At 39.5% G+C, this 23256-nt stretch overlaps 3 protein-coding genes across 3 annotated transcripts; 2 read left to right on the forward strand and 1 right to left on the reverse strand.

Annotated features, from left to right (window-relative positions):
- Positions 1 to 70: 70 nt before the first annotated feature.
- On the forward strand, positions 71 to 3409 carry LOC126864830 (bifunctional phosphoribosylaminoimidazole carboxylase/phosphoribosylaminoimidazole succinocarboxamide synthetase). The gene is made up of 6 exons (XM_050616652.1): positions 71 to 229; positions 1006 to 1329; positions 1413 to 1756; positions 1831 to 2106; positions 2527 to 2671; positions 2753 to 3409. The coding sequence occupies exons 1-6, from the start codon at positions 223 to 225 to the stop codon at positions 2917 to 2919; spliced, it is 1263 nt and encodes a 420-aa protein (XP_050472609.1). The 5' UTR covers positions 71 to 222; the 3' UTR covers positions 2920 to 3409.
- LOC126864824 (xaa-Pro aminopeptidase 3-like) lies at positions 3090 to 5500 on the reverse strand. The gene is made up of 5 exons (XM_050616635.1): positions 5167 to 5500; positions 4108 to 5052; positions 3672 to 4034; positions 3429 to 3602; positions 3090 to 3346 (listed from the first exon to the last, which is right to left on the reverse strand). Exons 1-4 carry the CDS (start codon positions 5213 to 5215, stop codon positions 3436 to 3438), a joined length of 1524 nt encoding a protein of 507 aa, XP_050472592.1. The 5' UTR covers positions 5216 to 5500; the 3' UTR covers positions 3090 to 3346; positions 3429 to 3435.
- Positions 5501 to 5520: 20 nt separating this feature from the next.
- LOC126864787 (E3 ubiquitin-protein ligase HERC2) lies at positions 5521 to 23168 on the forward strand. Its single transcript, XM_050616498.1, has 13 exons — positions 5521 to 5660; positions 5744 to 6325; positions 6412 to 6612; positions 6688 to 6898; positions 7125 to 7382; positions 7471 to 19661; positions 19742 to 20065; positions 20182 to 20491; positions 20653 to 21374; positions 21511 to 21949; positions 22088 to 22311; positions 22388 to 22542; positions 22617 to 23168. The coding sequence occupies exons 2-13, from the start codon at positions 6133 to 6135 to the stop codon at positions 22848 to 22850; spliced, it is 15462 nt and encodes a 5153-aa protein (XP_050472455.1). The 5' UTR covers positions 5521 to 5660; positions 5744 to 6132; the 3' UTR covers positions 22851 to 23168.
- The last annotated feature ends 88 nt before the right edge of the window (positions 23169 to 23256 follow it).

The following is a 23256-nucleotide window of genomic DNA, read 5'->3' on the forward strand; positions in this document are numbered from 1 at the left end:
GAGCATTTGGTTTTTTTGTGATCTCTTCAAGAATTTTTCTTCATATGATACACACAATATTCATAGATCTAACATGTAACTTATATAAAGATTATTTATAAATTTACACCAATCAAGCGAAGCATAGTTTTGAAAGAGGGGATCATTAAAGATCGTTAATCGTATGGGAATTGAGAAGTTACGAATACGAAGTATTCTCTAAGTGGATCGAAGACAGAAAACATGAAAGGTAAGTATCTACTACAAAGTGCATTATATTTAAAAGAAAAATGAGAAAAATATGATTTTAAAAAGATGAAGTGACTTTTTTTGGTATAAACTATCTATTAGAAATATAAGTTAGAAAGTATTTTATTTTATTTTCGATATTGGAGATTTATATTCATCTTCCAGACAAGTATCTTTTATGTGTTTGTCTGTTTGAATACATAAAGGATACAAAATATATAATAAATAAAATATGCAGACATATAATTTATATTTTAAAAATGTAATCACACGTGATTATAATATTTAATTAAAGATTATTGCTGCTACTAGATATATAAATTGTCTATTTCGTTGTTTTCAACTAATTGAAAAAAAATTACAATTAATATGTTTTTTTAGTAGTATCACTTAATCTTTTAATATTCATAATATTTTAACCACAATACAAAACGATATATGCGGTACGATATATACGGTACGGATGTATGAAATATTATGGAATGCTTTCATAATCTATATATCCTATATATATTCTTAAATGGACAAATTTTATGTGTTCAATAATATACAAATTATTTTATCTTTATATGGCTCATTTATTTAAATATTCATATTTCTAAATCCTACAATTTAATATCATACCATATTAATTATATTGATTTTATTCAATTCATATTAAAATTGAAATGATATTATTAAATATTAAATTTTTATTAAATATAATAATTTGTTTTCTGTAAGAGGTTTCATCTCCTTCAATTGCTTATATAATATAAATAATTTTTATATCATTAGAATATAAGTGTGGAAAACTCATAATTGAAGGAAAAACCAAAAAGGTTTATGAAGTTCTAAATGATTCTACTTTATGTCTCTTACAAAGTAAGGATCGTATTACTGCTGGAGATGGTGAAAAATCTCATGATTTAAAAGGGAAAGCTGCAATTAGTACAGCTACTACAGCTAAAGTTTTTCAATTGTTAAATGAAGCTGGAATAAAAACTGCATTTATCGAAGTGGTAAATGACACTGCTTTCATTGCACAAAAATGTGAAATGGTCCCAATAGAATGGGTCACTAGAAGATTAGCTACAGGCAGTTTTTTAAAAAGGCATCAAGGTATAATAATAATTACTGTAATTACAAAGTTATATATAGATGTTTATTATTTGTGTTACTTTGTTTTAATCTTTATTGCTTAGGAGTTCCCGAAGGATATAGATTTAATCCACCATTACAAGAAACATTCTTTAAAGATGATGCCAATCATGATCCACAATGGTCAGAGGAACAAATTATTTCTATTGGTTTTAAGTTGAATGAACTTATAATAGGGAAAGATGAATTTGATATTATGCAACGTACTGCACTTGTTGTATTTGAGGTTTTAGAAAGGGCATGGGCAACTAGAGATTGTGCTCTTATTGATATGAAAATAGAATTTGGAGTGAACATAAATGGTGAAATTATGGTAGCAGATATAATTGACAGTGACTCTTGGAGACTTTGGCCATCTGGTGATAAAAGATTGATGAAAGATAAACAGGTATTTGATGCAGTTATCCTGCAAGTAAAGGTATGATATTTTTTTAACTTAATTTCATTACCTTTGCTTTGTAGGTATATAGAAATTTGAATACTGTAACTCAAGAAGATTTGGATACTGTAAAACGTAATTTTAAATGGGTAGCAGATCAACTTGACTTTCTCATTCCACCAGCTAGGAGTCTTGTTGTTATTCTAATGGGATCACCTTCTGATGAAGATCATTGTAAAAAAATAGCAGAACATGCAAAGTCTTTAGGTTTAAAGGTTCAACTTCGTGTATGCAGTGCCCATAAAGGTACTCAAGAAACATTGCGTATTCTTGCAGAATACGAAGGTACTTATGAAAAGGTACATATATTATTATCTTAAAAAATGAATGGATTATAATTTTTATATTATATTTTAGAAATTTTATAATTTATATTTTGATAAACTTACAGTTATATAAAATAAAATATCGTATAGGTTTTTAAAAATATATCAAATGATATTTTGATATTTATACGTATTTAAAAATATGTTAGAGGTATTTACACTCATTTAAATAACGAATAATAATTACAAGAATAACAGCGATAATAGTCGATTTACTGTATTAAATACAGTAAATAAAGTATCAACAATATTTGCATTCATAATAAATTGAATATCGCTCGGACGTATATTGCGAAGTCGTTTAATCACGGAAACATAATGATAAAACTACTGATATTGACGAATGTGTGTTGTTTATTTTTAATTATCACAAGTTTTTCTTCTCCCTTCTAGGTGGTGTTAATAGCTGTAGCAGGGAGAAGTAATGGATTGGGTCCAGTACTCTCTGGAAACACAGCTCTGCCTGTTATTAATTGCCCACCTTTCAATAATATTAATATTTCACAAGATTTGTGGTCGTCTATTAATGTTCCATCAGGTGAATTCTCGACTGTAATTTAATCATGCTATCAGCTTTTGTTATAAGAACATTATTAAATAGAATTTACTAAATTTTCAGGGATTGGATGCACCACAGTTGCTTATCCTGAAAGTGCAGCATTATCGGCCGCTCAAATTCATGCATTACATGACCATCTGGTTTGGGCACGTCTACGAGTAAAGCAGTTGATAAATTACATTACTTTAAAGCAAGCTGATGTTAAACTAAAAAATCTTGTTATATAATATATTGTGTCAAAATTTAATATTACGATTTCACAACTTAATTTTACACATTACATTGTAAACAACTAATTAAGCAATTGTTTGTACAAGTTTATACAAATGAACGTAAGATAAATACCTTAAAGCTCTTAATTTCATTTGATGTAAACTTTCTATGATATTTATGTTACTATAAATATATATATATATATTTGTGGTATTTGGGCTATCATTTATATTTGAGTAATCAGTTCGTGAATGAATTTAATTTTACATAAATGTTTGTACTAGCCCTTTTTGTGTATACCGTGTTATTGTTTTTCTTAGTTATCCTTTATTGGTTGCAAGTATATAATATTCATTTATTCACATATAAACAAATTTACGAATAAAATAAAAATATGCATAATTTTGTATGCAGTCATCTTTTATGTATTACATACTTAATCTGAAACAAAAAACTTGAATGATTACTTTGTATCAAACATGTCAATAAAATTATATTAAATCAGTATACATATTACACGCACTTTATCATTACAAATGTTGACTCGCTAAAGCTTCAATCTTGATAATTTCTTTCGGACAGTTTTCCGTTAAATTTATTGAATCATTTTCTGTTATTAAAATATCATCTTCAATACGAACAGCTAAGCCATAAAATTCTGGTGGCGCAAATCGATTTTTATGATTAATATATATTCCTATAAATGATAAAAAGTAAAGTTATTTTAAATGTTACAAATAAATTAATGTTTCTCAAGGTATATTACCAGGTTCCACTGTGATTATCATTCCTGGTTGAAGCTTCAGACTCCTAGAAATTTTCCCAGTGTCATGTACATCCATCCCCAAATAATGGCTTACATGATGTGGGCAATAAGTGTAAACCGCAGAAAATAATTCGTTTTTATTCAAATGTTTTGGTATCAGACCACTTTCTTGTAATCTTTTGCCTAATAAAAAGCACATATCATGATATAATTGATCTAACGATGGTAATTCTTTTAGTTTATGAATTAAAATATTTTGAACATCCAGTACTATGTCATATAAAATTTTTTGTTCTTGAGTAAATGTTCCATTAATTGGCCATGTTCTGGTTACATCAGATGAATATCCATGATATTCACAACCTAATTAAAATTTTAAAGAATAAAGGTAGAATAAAGAATAAAATATTTGTCATCTATAGATATGCTAACAAACCTGCATCCATCAAAACCATATCTCCATCTTTAATTATTTGATTGTTAGTAATATAATGGATAATATTGGCATTGCTACCCGCAGCAACAACTGGTGGATATGCTAAAAATTCTGCACCATTCATTCTACATTCATAATCCACAGTTGCAAACAGATGATGCTCACTCATTTTAGGTTTTGATATTTCTATAGTTTTAGATATTGCTGCTGATATAATTTCACAACTTTTTCTCATTAAATCTATTTCAGATTGTGATTTAATTAATCTGATTTTATGTATTATATTTGTTGGAGAAACAACCATTTGACCACTTGTTATTTTCATTAATTCACATAATTTATTATGTAAATTAGGTTGTGCTACATCAACATTGTCATACCAAATAGTACTTTTTTTATTTTCATTCATAAAAGAAGTAAAAAACTGTTCGAACTCTGTTACTGGAAATGCTGCATCAACACCAAACATTTTAGGTGCTATTTCAATTCCAGTTTTAGGGCCATCCCATAGTTCAGAATGTTCATCTTGTTGTGTTAGAAATAGGGTAGTTACAAAGTTTTCATTTTTTGCTGTAATTATCAAAATACTATTGGCTTCTTGACAACCAGTAAAATACAAAAAGTCCGTATTTTGACGAAAAACATACGGAATTTTGTCAGACATGTATACTTTGGATGCAGAAGGAATAATGATAATATGTGATTTGCCTAGATTTGTGACACAAGCATATGAAATAATATTCTTTATCAGTTTGTCTCGTCTCTTTTTGAATTCACAAAGCTGAATACCAGGTACAACTTCTCCATTCTTCATTAAATGCGGATGTGTTATTGCTGTTGGTTGGCCACATAATTGATAGGAAATATTCAATGGTTCTTTAGATTGTCGTCGACTTGAATTATTTGTAATGGTATCTAATGAATTTCCTATGTACGTTCGTTGCCCTAAAATTACAATGAATATTAATGTAAAAAGCTTTATGTTTATAACCTTGCACATGCACATTTGAAAAAATATGATCTATTATTTATCGGTACTTTTATTTTTCTTTTTCTTACCGTATTTTTTAATTTGATATATAATAGAGTTCCTCAAAGTATTAAACATGTTAATATAGTTTTAATAGGATTATTTAGATATACTAAAGATCTTTATGAAAATATTAAAAAAAATCTTAATAATCGAAACCTATAGAATCACGCCATGTTATTCAGTAGTCAATATAGAGTTGATTTGTGTAGTACTTCTGTAAATTGTATACAACATATCCATTCTGAGCTGCTACTGTGACAGGCAACAGACAACCACAATGTAACTACTCGTCTGAAGAAATTGACGATGGATTTAATGTAGTATCTACGTTGTTCTACGTTGTTTATCGTGACTTTGTATCTATCGTTAGGGTCGTTCTTTTACGATCAATACATAGTCAAAGATCATGTGATGTTTTGGAAAAAATTAAAGTTGACGATGTTGTGATCAAATATAATCATACCGAACAAATTTAAGATACTAAAAAGTGACAACTTTAATCATATTTAAATTGTAATTTGTAAGACAAAAGTAGCTTTTCATCATAATATTAAAGTAAGAGACAATCATCAGTTCTTATAAACATTGATTTTTTTATTGTAGGTTTAAGAAACAATCTTTCAAATGTCCCTATTCGAAAAAATCGAAGATGTTATTTCACTACTTTAACTAACCTACGAAAAACAGTTTTGTGAAACACTGATAATTATTCAAACTTCAAATTTCATTTTACTGAGTTGGAGTGGGAAACTTTTGGAGTCCAAAAAGTTTTTATTTAAAAGAGAAAAAGGAATACAATGTGTTTATAGAATGATTAAAAAATAAAGGAATTATTTTATACAGTATTACACATTTAGTTATGAATTATAATGTAAAAAATCCAGTTCAATTTCAAGATTATATTTTTTATTGTATTGAAATTGAATAATTTTTGGAAATTTGGTATATATACACATATATATTATATATATATATAAATATAGAAAATTAATATGAGCATTCAATTCGATATTATAATGAGGCCAGAAATCCGCTTGGATGCAAAATGGCTCAAAACAGATTTGAAACGTATCCTCTATCGGGATGGTTTAGCTGAACTTTGGAATGAAATGGTACGAGATGGAGAAATTGTGGGTTCCTTTAGCGATGGCATAGTCAATGCTGCAGGCATAATAGCTAGAAAAGGTATGAAAAAGAATAATAAAAAAGATTTATTGAATTAAGATTAATCATTTATATTAACTGGTCACATACTGTTTCAATACATTTAGGTGAAAGTGGTCATTATTATTGTAACATGGGTGTATTAGCATGTCCTTGTTGCAATGGAATTTGTGGTCCACAGCATGGTTGCAATTGTGGACCTTGCCAAAAATTAGATGAAGAAGAAGCAGCAAGAACAAGTGCATTTGTAGAAAAACGTATATTAGCTGAACACATAATGGATTCTTGGCTTTGGGGATCTCAGCCTTGTAAAAAATTTTAATATAATCTAATATAATCTGTAAGATTTATGTAATTTTCCTAACATTTTAACCATTTTTCAGCTATTTGCGATTTAACAACATGTATTAATTTACTAATCAAGGAGCAAAGAAAATTATGTTATGAAGTTGCAAACAGTACCTTGTCTGCTACTCGATTAAGACAACGTTTGGTAGTAGCAAGACGATATTTTACGGCTCTTTCTCGTCATAAACCGCAGGAAACTACAGATATTTCAACAACATTAAAACCTACTGCTAAGCTACAAAAAATGTACAATAATCAATTTTAAGACTAGAATCATTTGAATGTCTTATATATCTCGAATATTACAAATATCCTTAGATTATTATATAAGAATTATATGTGTTTAAACGATTTGATTATAAATTGGTGGTTATTGATTATATAATGATAGTTTTAATAGTTCTTTATATATTCTTTAGAATATATATATAATGGTGATGTATTGAAAATATAAATATTGATGTGATTTTAGCGTAAGGCCGAATGAGAAGCCAACATTGGGTTTAGCGCGTGTGGGATCTCGTGCAGCGTTAAATTTCTCATTTGCATATTTAAGACGGGCTTGGCGATCTGGAGAAGATGTAGAATTTTGCAGCGAGCTTTTATCCGAGTCGTTGGAAGCCTTGCAATCGTTACCTGAAGCTACACTTTTTGACGAAACTAATGTTTCTCAAGTATGGTTAGAAGTAGTGGAACGATCAGCGAAATTTTTGAGACAAGTTGTTACAGGGTATTTATATTTCTTCATCATATTACTTATTATATTATTACTATCAATTTATTTTTCATGTTTTTAGTACACATAATTATATTTTTAGGGACATAGTTAGTGGAAGATCATGGTGTCCTATTCCAATAGCCGATCAACACACGGCTCTTTGTTTGTTATTAGAATTGGTGACACAAAGAGCTACATTATCAAGTTTATTAGATTCTGTTTGTTTGTTACTTCATCTAAGTGGTAAACACAAACATCAAGATAATCGGGTAATGCCACCTGGAAGCACGGCACCGTTGATACCATTATTGAGACGATTAAATATGATACCAGCTTCTAAGTCAAGACGAACAGACGCAAACATTGCACCAGGTCCTTGCGAAGTTTTACTGAAGTATTTGAGGCTTCCTGAAGATGATTCCACGTCTGTAGATTTACGAAAAGCTGCGGTTATAATAATGTGCAATCTGAGTAGATTAGCTGCTCCTCTCCTGCCTCCAATTATCACTGATAGATTCCAGAAGAATCAGAATCAAACGTTTCAAGAAGTTCTAAGTTGGGGAAGCGGAAAATTAAGCAGTGGATCATCTCCATTTTATTGTGATGCAATTGCAGAGCTTGGGATCAAACAACTTTGTTGTACCGAAAGAGCTTTGATGATTCTTTCAATTAGTGGAAACGTTTACATGATGTATTACGGGTCAGAAACTCAATATCCCCAAAGAGTATACGGATTTTCAGAGAAGCCGGTTACAATGATTGCCTCTCATTCTGATGGTACGCACTATTTAGCCTTAACACAAGATAGTTCCGTTTATTCGTGGGGGAATGGTGATGGTGGACGATTAGGTCACGGAGATAGAGTATGGTATGATGAACCAAAGTTGGTCGAAGCACTAGTTGACAAGAATATTACATTCATAGCATGCGGAAGTACGTACTCGGCAGTTCTTAGTTCGAACGGTGAATTGTACACATGGGGAAGAGGAAATTACGGAAGGCTGGGTCATGGAAATTCAGACAACGTCTTGATTCCTACGTTAGTGACCGCTCTAAACGGACACATGGTTGTGTATGTGGCATGCGGTAGTGGAGATTCGCAGACTTTATGCGTCACAGCGTCTGGTATAGTATTCTCGTGGGGTGACGGGAATTATGGAAAGCTTGGTAGAGGAGGCTGCGATGGATCTAAGACGCCAAAGATAGTTGATAAGTTGTTGGATATAAACGTGGCAAAAGTGTATTGCGGTGGACAATTTTCGGCAGCTTTAACTGCATATGGTGAAGTTTATACCTGGGGAAAAGGAGAAGGTTATCGGCTGGGACATGGTAACGAGGAACATATTAGATATCCAAAAGTGATCGAGGTATTGAAGCCAAAAAAAGTGAAAGAATTATGTGTAGGAAATTTTCATGTATTGGCATTAACAGAAGATCAATTGGTATATGGATGGGGTAGAAACGATTATGGTCAAATAGATCCGGCATTGGGCACTATTGTGCCTGAACCGACTCTTTGTCCAACGTTATCCGGCAAGAATATAATCGGTTTAGCTTGTGGACTGACACAAAGTTTTGCGTGGTGCACATCAGCTTGGTCAGTCGCGAACAGAGTAGCTTTCGTTGTGGATATCTGTGAGGAAACTTTCCGATTGTTGGATACGTTATTGAACAAGGTATGCGAAGGATTGCCAGGCACACGGCCACCTACCCAGGATCGTGAATGTTTAGCGGTCGCAACTTTGAATTTGATCCGATTACAACTACACACAATGATAACTCATAACATCGATAGCAAATCAGTCGGATTATCAAATACTCCATTATTAAGCTCGTTGAAACAACGATGTGTTACGCTCGCAAGCAGCTCCGGCATTCTAGCTACTATCCAAGAAGCAGCTCAAGCCGTTTTACAGACTGGTTGGAGCATCTTACTGCCGACAGCGAACGAACGCGCAAAAACATTATCGAATTTCTTGTCGAAAGCGAACTGCAGCAGTTTTGAGCAAGTAAATGCTAGCAACGGTCAGCAGTTCATGGCAGACTTGTTAGTTTCTAGCCTAATGGCAGACGGCGGTCTGGAATTAGCGTTGAAGACCGCGGTGAAGGCGGAGACGAGCGAGCTCGCCGACGAGAAGGAATTTCTCGCGAGTAGTAATGTGAGCAAACCAACCGATACGAAACAAGCAAAAGAATTGAATTCAGAAAAAAACAACACGAGTATATCGTTGTTACAATTGGTGAAACAATTGATCAAAAACGGCACATGTATCACGCAGTCTAGGTTACTGCTCAGTCAACAATTGGTTCGTAGTCACGAGGAATCGCAAAGAAACGATAACTCTCCAAGTTTGAATCTTCTTTTAAAATTTCAACGATTACTAATTGCTCAAGTATACGAGTGTATTGATGACGTTGGAACGAAGAAGTTGCGCGATCAAGAAATGCTTGGTGCGGAATCTCTTTTAAAGAAATATCTCTCCCAAATTTGCATTCACATAATCGAAATAATGTCGTTCGCGGCTGAATTAGCCAACACCAGCATCAAACAGTTCGTATTCGTTAGTACTGTTCTAAGAGGCGACATTGTAAACGTTTTGCTACCCGAACTGATTACTTGCCTTATCTTGTTGCAACTTGACTATCCGTTGTTACTTCTAAATATGAATTGGATGGATGTAATGGCGCCGATGTTGGACGCGCTCGATCGATTCAACAAATTGGTGCCGACGATAGAGAAAAGCGAAACGGACGATCTTTCTTGGCCAGGCATCATAGCCCCGCAACATGGCAATAAAATATCTATTTCGGATGAACCTTCGACCATTCGTTGGGCCGACTTGGAGAACCACAATCGCGATGGCGGCCTTTGGGTGGTAGTAAACAACAACGTATATGATGTTCAAGATGTTCGATTCGACGGAAGATCAAATTCGTTGGAAGGTCTTCAAAGAACCGTGACTAACTGGGATGTTAGCTCCGGTACCGAGACAAACATGTCATCTTCTCGTGGCCAACTACCGCGAACCATGATGGATTCTTATTTCGTTGGGCATTATTGCCATTCCGAGCCGGAAAACACTGAGATTACGATTGACGTGACAGACGTATGCTCTTGTTTACTTGACACAGAAAGAGCTTTAGGTTTTCTTTTAGGATTACACTCTCATAGGATGCGGCAGAGTTTACCGTTACAAACTGCCGAAGAGGAAGCCGGTCGCTGGTTAAACGCAAACTTTTTTCGAGGTGGATTGCAAATCTTACAACCACCGAATCCTTACGAGGAGGAGAAAGGAGAAGCGAGGAGTAATACCTCGACAGCCGCGAATTCACCGACGGAACCTCCCCTTCCTATCCGTACCAAGAATGAACTACAAAAGGAACGACGAGAGGATGATCGAGTTACAACGTTCATTTACGCCCTAGCCGAGACTCATAAAACCGACGCTCAAGTGCATTCCTTTCTAACGATAGTCGACAAATATTCGAAAGCGAATAATCTTTTAGCGCATACCGAATTTTGCGGCGATCACCCGTTGGAGGAAGTTAGCCGACTTTTAATGGCGGTTATATTAAAGCATCTTGCGCTGGGTTATCAGGCGATAAACTTAATCGATCATCAAGAAACAGGAAATGAAAGTAGTCCGAAACTTACCAAACAATTGGCCGAAGTGATTAGAGCGATTCATCAAACCAAATGGAATTTAATCAGGATCAGACAACAACAGAATAGAAGTTACAAGGAGGTGTGTGCTCCAGCCCAAGAGAAGTGTAGGTTTCTTTTGCACGAGGTGAGGTCCGCGACCAGTTATGAGATTAAAGGGCTACAGGATCTAAAGTTATTGTACACTGTTGCGAAATTTCGGAAAACGGTCAAAACGATGATTAGGGACATTCGAAAGAACAAAGATTCCACGCCGAGCAAGCCGGAAGACATTCTAAACGCTTCGATTCAGAATGCAAAATCGAAAAACAAATCCGACGAAGATACATCAATCGTATCGGCAACAACGATGATGACGCCAGTAACGATGACGATGTCAACAACAACTTCAACAACGACTATGACGTCATCGACAATGATAACAACAACGACAGCGGCCATGATAACGACGACGTCGACGATGACGACGACGACGACGACGACGATGGCAACAACGATGATGACGTTAATGACAACAATGACGACGACAACAACAACGTCTACACAAACGCCAACGGCAACGCCAACGAGTACGATGACTACGTTAACACAAATGTCAACACCGATGCAGACATTGACACTAAGCTCGATCTCGATTCCGAGTTCGACTCAGAAAGAAACGAGCGGCAAACAGTCGCTTGCATCGCCGAGATTAGAAAATTTATCGGGTAACAAGAAAACTAAGATTACAGAAAGAATGAGACAGAAAACTTTGAATATCGATTCAAACGAATTGATGGTAAATATTATAAATTTTGTGATCACCGAGGACGGTGGAGATGTAGAAACTCTACGTCGAGCCATGTATTGTCAGATGCAGCGGGCAAAATTACGCGAGCAAGGAATCCTAATGATGCAACAATTGCTGAAGAAGGATTATTTGATAACATCGGTAAAGTATTCGTTGTTAAACGGTTGGCTCGGCCTATCCCACGAGAATAAGTCTTTAGCTGATGGAATAACGCATTGCCTCGAAAACATTCAGTCGGTAACACCCTATCAGAAATCGAAGATTATTCTGGCCGAGGCAGAAGTAACTTCTTGGGCGGTGCAAGCTTTGCGAGCGTACGTTGTTCAGGCAGAATTGCCGAGCAATCAAAAACCAGCGAAAATCAGCGATAAGAGCAGTTTGAATCAAGGAACGTACACTTGGCTGCGAAAGTTGCCTAGGGCAAGATTTTTGTTGACTATATTAGGCATACTAACCAATTATCAGCATGCAAACGAAGTCGGATTATTAATAAATTCTGGTTGTGTTTCGAGTATTTTAACATTACTCAGGCAGATCGGACCATCGACATCCACGGAGACGGACGCAGACGCCGAAGCGGACGCGGATGCGAAACCAAAAGATGCGCCGGTGACGGTTATATACGAGGACAGTTTGGAGAGGAGCAAACCGCAAAGCATTCAATTGACTGGTAGCGAATTGGCGGCTATGATGAAAATTGGTACAAGAGTGGTACGCGGTGTAGATTGGAAGTGGGGAGATCAAGATGGTCCTCCACCGGGTGAAGGTCAAGTGATCGGAGAACTCGGCGAAGACGGCTGGATTCGCGTACAATGGGACAACGGCACCACCAATTCATATCGCATGGGGAAGGAAGGAAAGTATGATTTAAAACTAGCCGAACCGCCAACACCGCCAGAAACCGACAGCGAGAGTGATACGCCGCACAATCTGGCTAAAAACGATAAAAGAAACGATTTGTTGGACATGCACCCGACCACTTGTCTAAAATCCGCCTCCGTTACCGTACTCCGCGTTCTTTTATTCTGTTGCGGCATCGAAGCTGACCGGGTCACCCCGTCCGCCATAAAGATACTCGCCTCTGTGTTACTCGGTATCGTATCTGCTGCGTACAAGTCCGAGTTTAACGCGCACTCTCAGCTCGCGCGAGAACACCACGAAACTTGGGCAACTCTTGGTTCGTTGAGAGCAATCGCCAAGTCTACGGAACTCTGTAAATCTCTGAGCACCAGGGCCTGGATCAATTTCCTTTTGAACATAATTGCCGAACAAAGGAATCCTGATTTGGAAAAACAGATAATGGCGGTGCGTCTACTCACCGTTGTTTTACCATCTTGGTCAGCCGACAATCCTATCCAGATGCCCTTCCTTGAAAAAGTCTTCCGTATATTAGGACATATCGCCCTTAGCTGCAATTTGGGTGTTTCCTCAGAACTTTATTCAAATAAATGTCGCGTCTCCTTGACCGCTTCTCATAGTTCCACCGTGGTCGAGGAGCTTGTTTCGCTGACCAGATTTTTGCATTCCCTCTCAAAGTGGAACGCGACTGTTAACGCTTTTCTCGCTTCGAAGCTATCACTCGCGTCGGACTTATTAAGCGATGGTCCACTCTTTCATATACAATTGAATGAGAACGGAGGTGAGAATAGCGTAAACATACAGGATACGGTGATGGCGGCTCTCATCGTCGTCGGAGGTCTCGACGATAGACCGAGGATCGGTGGTTTGGTTGAAGTTGACAGACAGGTCGGTACCATATGCAAATTTACCAAACATTCGAAGATTCTCGTACAGATACATGATGAAACGAACGGTGACGCGCGCAAGAAGATTCTGTTTTTCAATATGAAGCGACTCTGCGAAAAATTCCGTTTGGATCGAATGCCCATGCCTGATTCTTTCGTGTCTACTTGGGCTAATTTGTTGTTGGGTCATCGGGGAATGGACAAAAGACCGAACGGTATGCCGGTAATAGCTGGTTCTGTGAACGCATCTATTCTACGTAATCAACAGCAACAACTTGCTGCGTTGAACGCCGGAAAGGCTTTGTTGGATTATCAGACAAAATTAAGAAAGATACTGAAATACGTGATTGACAGTAATAACAGTAGCAGCAATAGCAACTGCAGCAATGGTAACAACAACAATAACAGTCATAACAACAACAATAACAACAATCACCAGCACGGCCATCACCATTATCATCACCATCATCATCGTTATCATCATCATCACTATCATCTCCATCATCATCATAATAACGGACACATCGACGAGGAGAGTGGTTGCGACGTTGATGGCCGGCAATGGGACAAGGACGGAATTAAATGTGCCATGGTTACTGTTGGTCGTATCGATCAGGTCGATGCCGATCACGGTGGAAACAACGACAACAACGACGACGGCAACGACGTGGAAGAGAATGATAATGAGGAGAACGATGATGATGGTAACGACGATGACGAGGAGGAGGAAGGTGAGGACGATAATATCATAGCGAATATAGTCGACAGTAGCAGAAACAACGGTAATAGTAGCAACAGCGATAAAAACAAGAACATCAACAACAATGACAAGTTTGAGAACGTTGGAAGCAGTAATCGAAACCATGAACGCGTTGAAGGTAATCTCGTCAACGGCGACATGGATGGCGAAGATAATTATATAGATGTCACGAATAGCAACGTCGATGGTAGAGGAGATGGTCGCACTAGACGGACGACTCTGTTCCAAGAGATGTTAGTACGAGCTACGAAACCGCAACCATTGAAGCCGATATTTAAACTTAAGGAATTGGAAGAGGCCGCTCTGGCGGTTTCTCAATATTTGGCTTCCGAACTGAGACATTCGCCGATTCAAGGAACGACGACTACGATAACATCGACAGCGGCGACGATCGCTGGGCCTGGAATGGGAATAGGAACAGCATCAACATGCGGTTTAGCGTCTGCGTCCGCATCAGCGTCAGGAACGGCTATGGCAATGACAGCAGGTCCATTTTCGGAACCAGATTCTCCCGCATCCGATTGTTCCTTGGTATCGTTGACGTCCAGTCAAAGGAAACATTGCAGAAGTAGCGGAAGGAAAAGTCCTCCACCGATGAGTCCTCTTGTTGCGCAATTGACGGAAATGGGTTTTCCAAAGAGGAGCGTGGAATTTGCGATCAAAAGTTTGAGCACGGCAGTTGGGCTCATCACGGCAGAAAGCGTGGTGGCCTGGCTCCTTGAAAATCCTGACGCAGCGTTGAGTGATAGCGAAACGTTATCCAGTGTATATGGGTTATCCGATCCGGAGGATTCGACGAGCGAAAATATCGACGAATCCCCATCGACGCACGACGCTGTTTCTTCTTCGATGACACCGCCGAATTATATGAAACGTTCCGATTTCTTGTCAGTTGACGAATACGCGATCTACGTAAGGGATAATCTAATACCGGGTATGTTAGTACGGTGCTGTAAAAGCTACGAGGAAGTGGAATACGGCGACGTTGGTCAGGTGATAAAAATCGACCCGGAAGGTTTACACGATTTGAATGTTCAAGTTGCGTGGCAGCGCAAAGGCGGTACTTATTGGGTAAGATTCATCCACATAGAACTTCTTGGTCATCCGCCAGCGATACCAGGCCCAGCCACGCTGAAGATTGGTGATAAAGTAAGAGTGAAGGCTTCAGTGACCGTACCTAAGTATAAATGGGGTACGGTGAACCATCAAAGCGTCGGAGTGGTTACAAGCATAATAAACAACGGGAAAGATGTGTCGGTCGATTTTCCGCAACAAAGCGGTTGGACCGGTTGCGCGATAGAAATGGAGCGAGTCCCCTCCTGTCACCATTCGGTCTCGTGCAATTCTTGCCACCTGTTACCGATATCCGGCCCGCGATTTAAATGTAAGTATTGTGAGAGTTATAATCTCTGCGAAAACTGTTTTTATACGAAACGATGCCACCGACACGGGTTCAATCGAATCGTGGAGCCAGGTTCGGCGGCGGTATATGCCGGCAAGCCGGGAAGGTATCACAGGCAAGACTACACGGAATCATCCTTGATCGACGACTGGTCCAAATGTATACGAACATTGAGCGTTTCCTCGCGAGAAAGTTGGGCGACACGTCTAGTCGATGGATCTGGTCTTTACTGGCAGAGTTGCGGTTCTCAGGGGAAGCATTGGATTCGTATGGAAATGTTGCCGGGCATACTGGTGCATTCGCTGAAAATAATGGTGAATCCGCAAGACAGCAGTTATATGCCATCGCTGATCGCGGTAAACGTTGGCGAGTCGTTCAATAGTTTGGTAGAATTGGCAACGATCAGCGTACGGCGTACTGACACGAGCGTTCTCTTACTCCAGGATACCAAAGAATATTATTCTTGCATCGAAATAGCGATCAAGCAATGCCGAAACGGTGGGATAGATTGCAAGATACGCGGCCTTCAAATAATCGGCAAAAAAAAAATGTTTGAGAATCATTTGGCAACCTCCGTTTCATTTTTGGCCTCGGATTGGGAGATCGTTCAAGAGCAGATGAACTTGCAGCATGGATCCGAGCCACCGCCCCAACATTCGGCTGTCTACGTCTGGGGATTGAATGACAAAGATCAACTCGGCGGACTGAAAGGATCGAAGATTAAGTTACCGGTTTACAGCGAAGTTCTCTCGAAATTAAAACCTATTCACATCGCCGGTGGCAGTAAAACTTTGTTCGTGGTTAGCCAGGAAGGGAAACTGTACGCCTGCGGAGAAGGAACGAATGGTCGACTCGGCCTTGGGGATGACAGCAACGTGTGCGAACCGAAGCTCATTCCGTTCTTGAGCCAGTATATGATCAAAAAGGTAGCTGTACACTCGGGTGGAAAGCACGCGTTGGCCCTCACCCAGGACGGCAAAATCTTCTCATGGGGCGAGGGGGAGGATGGCAAGCTCGGTCACGGGAATTCTGTTTCCCTGGATAAGCCAAGGCTGATCGAATCTTTAAAGTCAAAAAGGATACGTGATATCGCGTGTGGGTCCGGACACTCGGCTGCGATAACAAGCAGCGGAGAACTATACACCTGGGGACTAGGGGAGTACGGAAGATTGGGCCACGGCGACACAGCCACGCAAATGAAGCCGAAACTGGTACAATCTCTAGTCGGTCAGCGCGTGATACAGGTCGCGTGCGGTAGCAGGGATGCACAGACAATGGCATTGACAGCTGACGGATCGGTATACTCATGGGGTGACGGAGATTTCGGTAAACTGGGTCGGGGAGGCAGCGACGGTTGTTACACGCCCTTGTTGATCGACCGGTTGAATGGTTTGGGAGTAGTGCAGATCGAATGCGGAGCTCAATTTTCCCTGGCATTGACGAAATACGGAGAGGTATGGACGTGGGGCAAAGGCGATTACTTTCGACTTGGTCACGGTAACGATCATCACGTTCGAAAACCAACGCTGGTCGAAGGACTTCGTGGAAAGAAGGTAGTACATGTGGCTGTTGGTGCTCTTCATTGCTTAGCGGTTACGGACACTGGGCAAGTATACGCTTGGGGTGACAATGACCATGGTCAACAGGGAAATGGTTCGACGATCGTTAATAAGAAGCCATCACTGGTGCATGAATTGGACGATGCGAGAGTTAATCGGGTATCTTGCGGCTCCAGTCACAGTATTGCCTGGGTCTTGACCGATCAACCGGCAACCAACAATCACGAACCTGTCATGTTCCCAACCGAGAAAGATCCACTTGGTCAAATATCGCTAACATTCAAAAGCATTGTGAACCACGGTACAGATGCAACGGATTCGAACGGCTGCCCAGTACCCTCTTGCTCCACAATATCGTCTACCATTCCCTCCGCGAACAGCGACGAAATTACCAGCACCGGTGACACGATCGTTCACAATTCCGGCCAATCCTGCGGCAACAGACCTTCTCTCTCGAGCATCATTCTCTCGCTAGAAAGTAACGTAGCGAAACAACAAGCATTGCAACACGTGATAAACGCTCTTCGTATAATACAAGCTCGAATCATCGTAGTGACAGCATTGCAAAGTCATTCGACGTTAAAATCCAACACTGGCAATACCGGTGGCAATGTTTATGGTATTAATATTGGAAACGGTGGTACGGTAGGTTGCTTGGTGAGCGAAGTGACGGCACCGGACGGAACTGTTACCGTTGGGTCGACCAACGTCGCCTCAGGAAGTAGTCATAGTCACGTCTATCAGAATGTGGGAGACAGCGCGCAAGGTGGTGGAGAAGCACCAGCGAACGCGGCAGAATTGGTTAATCTGGTAAACAACAGTCCGCGAACGAGTCCCGAGTCCGAAGATTATCCGTTAGCGGCGGTGTTTCCCTCGATGTCCAGTTCGGCCAGTTTGTCTTCACGTGCCTCAAAGATGTCAAGCAGTGCGATGAGCGTGATCGCGGCTACTCTCACCTCTAATGCTCAAATAGTTGGTGAAGGACCCGCCGCGGATCCTAACTTGGATGATTTTACATGCACGTTGACAGAGGAGGACGCCAGAATGCTGGTCGATCTTCTAAAATTGGCGGTTGCCAATAGAATATGCAGAGGGGCGAAAGAGACGATATCCTCGGTACTAATCGCACTAGCAAAAACGAACCATTCGATTCGTAGTATGGTGCTGGAGCTTTGTATCACTGAACTGGAAGACACGGTGGTAAATTCGGGTAATAGAAGCAACGTACCTCAACCGGTCGTACAAGAAAGTCCACATCCGTACATAGATGGTACCACGTTGACCGGGCATGTGAAGGTACCCGGCGCGGAAGCTCTCAGAGTTGAATTCGACCGACGTTGCTCTACCGAAAGACGTCATGATCCGTTGACCATCATGGATTCCAGCAATCGAATACTAGCTGTGAAATCTGGCAGAGAATGGAGCGAGTGGGCCTCCGAGATTCGAATCTCGGGCGACGAGCTCAGGTGGAGATTCTCCTCAGACGGATCGGTGAACGGTTGGGGATGGCGATTCACCGTCTATCCTATACTCGCGAGCCTCGCACCGCATGAGCTAGTCTCGGACAGAGCTGTTCTGTCACAGCCAGCTATCGCGCTTGCTGAATCTCTTTTGGACAACACCCTGGTCACCTTGGATAGGAATATCGCCACTCGATTAGCTGCCACCCTGGCTCAGTGTAGTCAACTGAGCGTATTATCCGCTCAGCAACGAATGTGGGCGTTAAAAAAGTTGCAAGTCGTTTACACTAGTGGACCGGGCATACGTCCAGAAGTCGCGCTTTCTTCGCTCCTCGGCTCTTTACCTCAAGCATTACTCAAACAATACACCTATGAAGATCCTTTGGTTCGCGGTGGGAAGCAGTTGATGCACAGCGACTTTTTCAAGGTTCTTGTCGCACTTGCCTGTGACCTCGAATTAGACACGATGCAATGCTGCTCGGAAATTCACAAATGGTCTTGGTTCCGAAGGTACTGTCTATCGGCACGGGTCGCCAAGTCTCTCGTAAATCGGACACGCCTTCCAAAAGCGTTTTGTCTCGAAGTTACCAAAAGAATTAACGAGATGATCACGGACGGAGAGGGAAATACCAAGGATCATGAGAGTCACGAGTTATTCAAGCAGGAACACGACGAGCAACTGTTACAGTGGCTGAACCGCAGGCCGGAAGATTGGACATTATCGTGGGATGGTTCCGGAGCAATTTATGGTTGGGGACATAATCATCGTGGCCAATTGGGTGGACTTGAGGGAGCAAAAGTGAAACTACCTGTCCTCTGTGAGAGCTTGTCTGCGCTTCGACCCGTTCAGCTCACTGGTGGAGAACAAACTTTATTAGCGGTCACTGCTGACGGGAAGGTCTATGCAACCGGTAAAGCTTCTTTTTTCTTTTTCTCCTCCTCTGATCCAATTTCCGTTCTACTGAATCTTATTATTTGTCTTTACGGATAGGTTACGGTGCCGCCGGGCGTCTAGGTATCGGAGGAACGGATTCTGTTATGGTACCGACTCTTTTAGAATCCATCCAGCATGTTTTCGTTAAGAAGGTGGCCGTCAATTCAGGAGGTAAACACTGCCTTGCTCTAAGTTCTGAGGGACACGTTTATTCTTGGGGAGAAGGAGACGACGGAAAATTAGGTCATGGAAACAGGTTGATGTACGACCGACCGAAATTAATCGAAGAGTTATTGGGGACCGAGATTGTTGATATAGCTTGCGGTGGCCATCATAGCGCAGCAATCACGAGTGCCGGTTGGCTTTATACTTGGGGAAAAGGTACAGCAGGGAGTCAGAGAAAAAAGGATATTAGAACAAGAACAAATGAAAAGATAAATAGAAGCAAATCAAAACGTATGTATAATCCAAGCAAATATAAGATTTATCGATTACAGGTCGATACGGACGACTAGGTCATGGAGATAGCGAAGATCAATTAACACCCAAACTGGTCGAAGCTCTGCAAGATTATAAGGTAATCGACGTAGCATGCGGAAGTGGTGACGCGCAGACTCTTTGTGTTACCGATGATGATAACGTTTGGAGTTGGGGCGATGGAGACTATGGAAAATTAGGTAGAGGAGGTAGCGATGGCTGTAAAATTCCAATGAAGATCGAATCTCTCGCAGGACTTGGCGTTATTAAAGTTGAATGCGGCAGTCAGTTCTCGGTAGCTTTGACAAGATCGGGAGCAATATATACATGGTAAGGATCCGAATCATAGATCTTTCGACGACGATTTTGATTGGTTCGTCGATACATTCCCACTGTCTCTCTTTCCTTGTCTCCCCCTTCCCCTCCCCTTTCATATCCTTTGCATTATTCTTAAGCAGTTAAACTGTAGATTAAATTTTATACATAAATAGGGGTAAAGGAGACTATCATCGTTTGGGTCATGGAACAGATGATCATGTTCGAAGACCGCGTAAAGTAGCAGCCCTTCAAGGGAAAAAGATCATCTCGATAGCAACAGGTTCATTACATTGCGTAGCATGTACCGATAAGGGAGAAGTTTTCACTTGGGGAGATAATGATGAAGGCCAGTTAGGCGATGGAACAACAAGCGCACTTCAGAGACCAAGACTAGTCCATGCATTACAGGGTAAAAAGATAACTCGGGTTGCTTGTGGCAGTGCTCATACTTTAGCATGGAGTACAATGAAAGCTACTCAAAGCAGAATGCCTGCTACTACACCAATGGAATATGATTTGGTAAAGGATTTACCTTTCCCTGTGTTACACAATCGATTAGTACTTCTTCATCATTTTGCCGAATTACTGTGCCCATGTTTGCCAATGTTCCCAATCACCGGTCCCGTCAGCTTGAGTAAATTGGCTCCTATGTTAGTATACAGCATTAAAGAAGCAACTTTTCGTAAAGTGGTTCAAGCAACAATGGTTAGAGATCGACAACACGGGCCAGTAATAGAATTAAATCGAATACAAGTAAAGCGAGCCAGAAGTAAAGCTGGATTGGCGGGACCAGATGGCATTAAATCCGTTTTCGGACAAATGGTCTCTAAGATGTCTTTGTTAACGCAAGATGTGCTCTTCTTTCCTCATAGGGTCTGGAAAGTAAAGTTTATCGGTGGGTTAAATATAATTTTACTATTCGATACGAACAATGAAAAAGAAAAATATAGAACAGAAAAAAGAAGCTTGAGAACTAACAAGAAATACAGATTAATATATACCTTAATAAGATCGTCTCACATTCTCAACAGGAGAAAGCGTAGACGATTGCGGTGGTGGTTATAGCGAGAGTATAGCGGAAATATGTGACGAATTACAAAATGGTTCTTTACCTTTGCTTATACCAACGCCAAATGGTCGAGACGATAACGGCACTAACAGAGATTGTTTTCTTCTGAATCCAATGGTCGATTCGCCATTACATATGAACATGTTTCGATTTCTTGGAATTTTAATGGGCATAGCAATAAGAACTGGTAGCCCATTAAGTTTGAACTTGGCGGAACCTGTATGGAAACAGCTCGCAGGTATATCCTTAACACCTGCGGATTTGACCGAAGTTGATAGGGACTATGTTCCCGGATTATTATGCATCCGAGATATGGAGCCTGACGAAAAGGTATTTCAAACTCTTGAAATGCCATTTTCCACACCGTCTGCTGTAGGACATGACATACCTTTGTCCAGCAGGTATTTACTTCATCGTAAATATTTTTTTTATCCCTACTTGATGATTCATTTACTTTAGCATTTATTTATATAGCTTTCGTTTTTTAATGAATGTATCATTCTTCTTCTTGATTCTTCTTGATTGATTCTTCTTTTCAGATATCGAAAAATTACTCCAGAAAATAAACACGAGTATGTCCAGTTGGCATTAAATTATAGATTACACGAGTTTGATGCTCAGGTGGCTGCTGTTCGCGAAGGAATGTCAAAAGTTATACCTGTACCCTTCCTCGCGTTGTTCAGCGGACCTGAACTAGAAACAATGGTTTGTGGCAGTCCAGATATACCACTTACTTTATTGAAATCTGTTGCAACTTATAAAGGTATAGATATCAACGATACATTTACTGATACGGTTGAATTTTCTAAGTCTTACAATCTTTACTTCTGCTGTTTTAGGCATTGAAGCCACCGCTCCTTTAATACAATGGTTCTGGGAAGTAATGGAAGAGTTCTCCAATCAAGAAAGATCTTTGTTTCTACGATTCGTTTGGGGTAGAACTCGTTTGCCACGAACAATTGCCGATTTTCGTGGAAGAGATTTTGTTTTACAAGTAATGTCAAGTAATTTTTAATACCTTTTTACAATTGTTTATTTGTTATTCTTACTTTTTCTAATCCATTTTAGGTAATGGATAAATACAATCCACCGGATCATTTTCTTCCTGAAAGTTACACATGTTTTTTCCTCTTGAAAATGCCAAGGTATTCGTGTAAACCAGTATTGCGACAAAAATTAAAATATGCAATACATTTTTGCAAAAGCATCGACACCGATGAATATGCTAGAGTACAAGCTGCGACCAATTCAGACACCGAAGAAACGGACAGTCTTGCTAGCGAAGAGTACATATCGCTTTAATAAAATTGATTCTGCAATTTTTTTTCCTTACAATTAACTTTCTAATCTCTTCAATTAATGAACAAAATTGGTTACCAATTAGTAGAATAATAATTTCTGTAAGCCAAAGGAAAACAACAAACATCACTTTCCTCGTTTTTGTTTCGATTAAGTGTAAGAAATATTTTTGCTTGTAAATTTGTGTAATTTAGATTTATTAAGCGTAACAACTGTACCACACTCTCTCTCTCTTTCTCTCCCTCTCCTTCTCCCTCTCTCTCTCTCTCTCTCTCTCTCTCTGTCTCTTTCCTTGTCTTTCTCTCTCTCGTAAATATACACGCGTGAATTATTAAAAATGTATTATAAAAGCTGTATTACTTGGCATCGAAGATACTCTAGAGTATTATTAAATTTGACATATTTATTA

This window comes from Bombus huntii, chromosome 4, assembly GCF_024542735.1.
Source record: "Bombus huntii isolate Logan2020A chromosome 4, iyBomHunt1.1, whole genome shotgun sequence".
Classification (NCBI taxonomy): Eukaryota; Metazoa; Arthropoda; class Insecta; order Hymenoptera; family Apidae; genus Bombus; species Bombus huntii.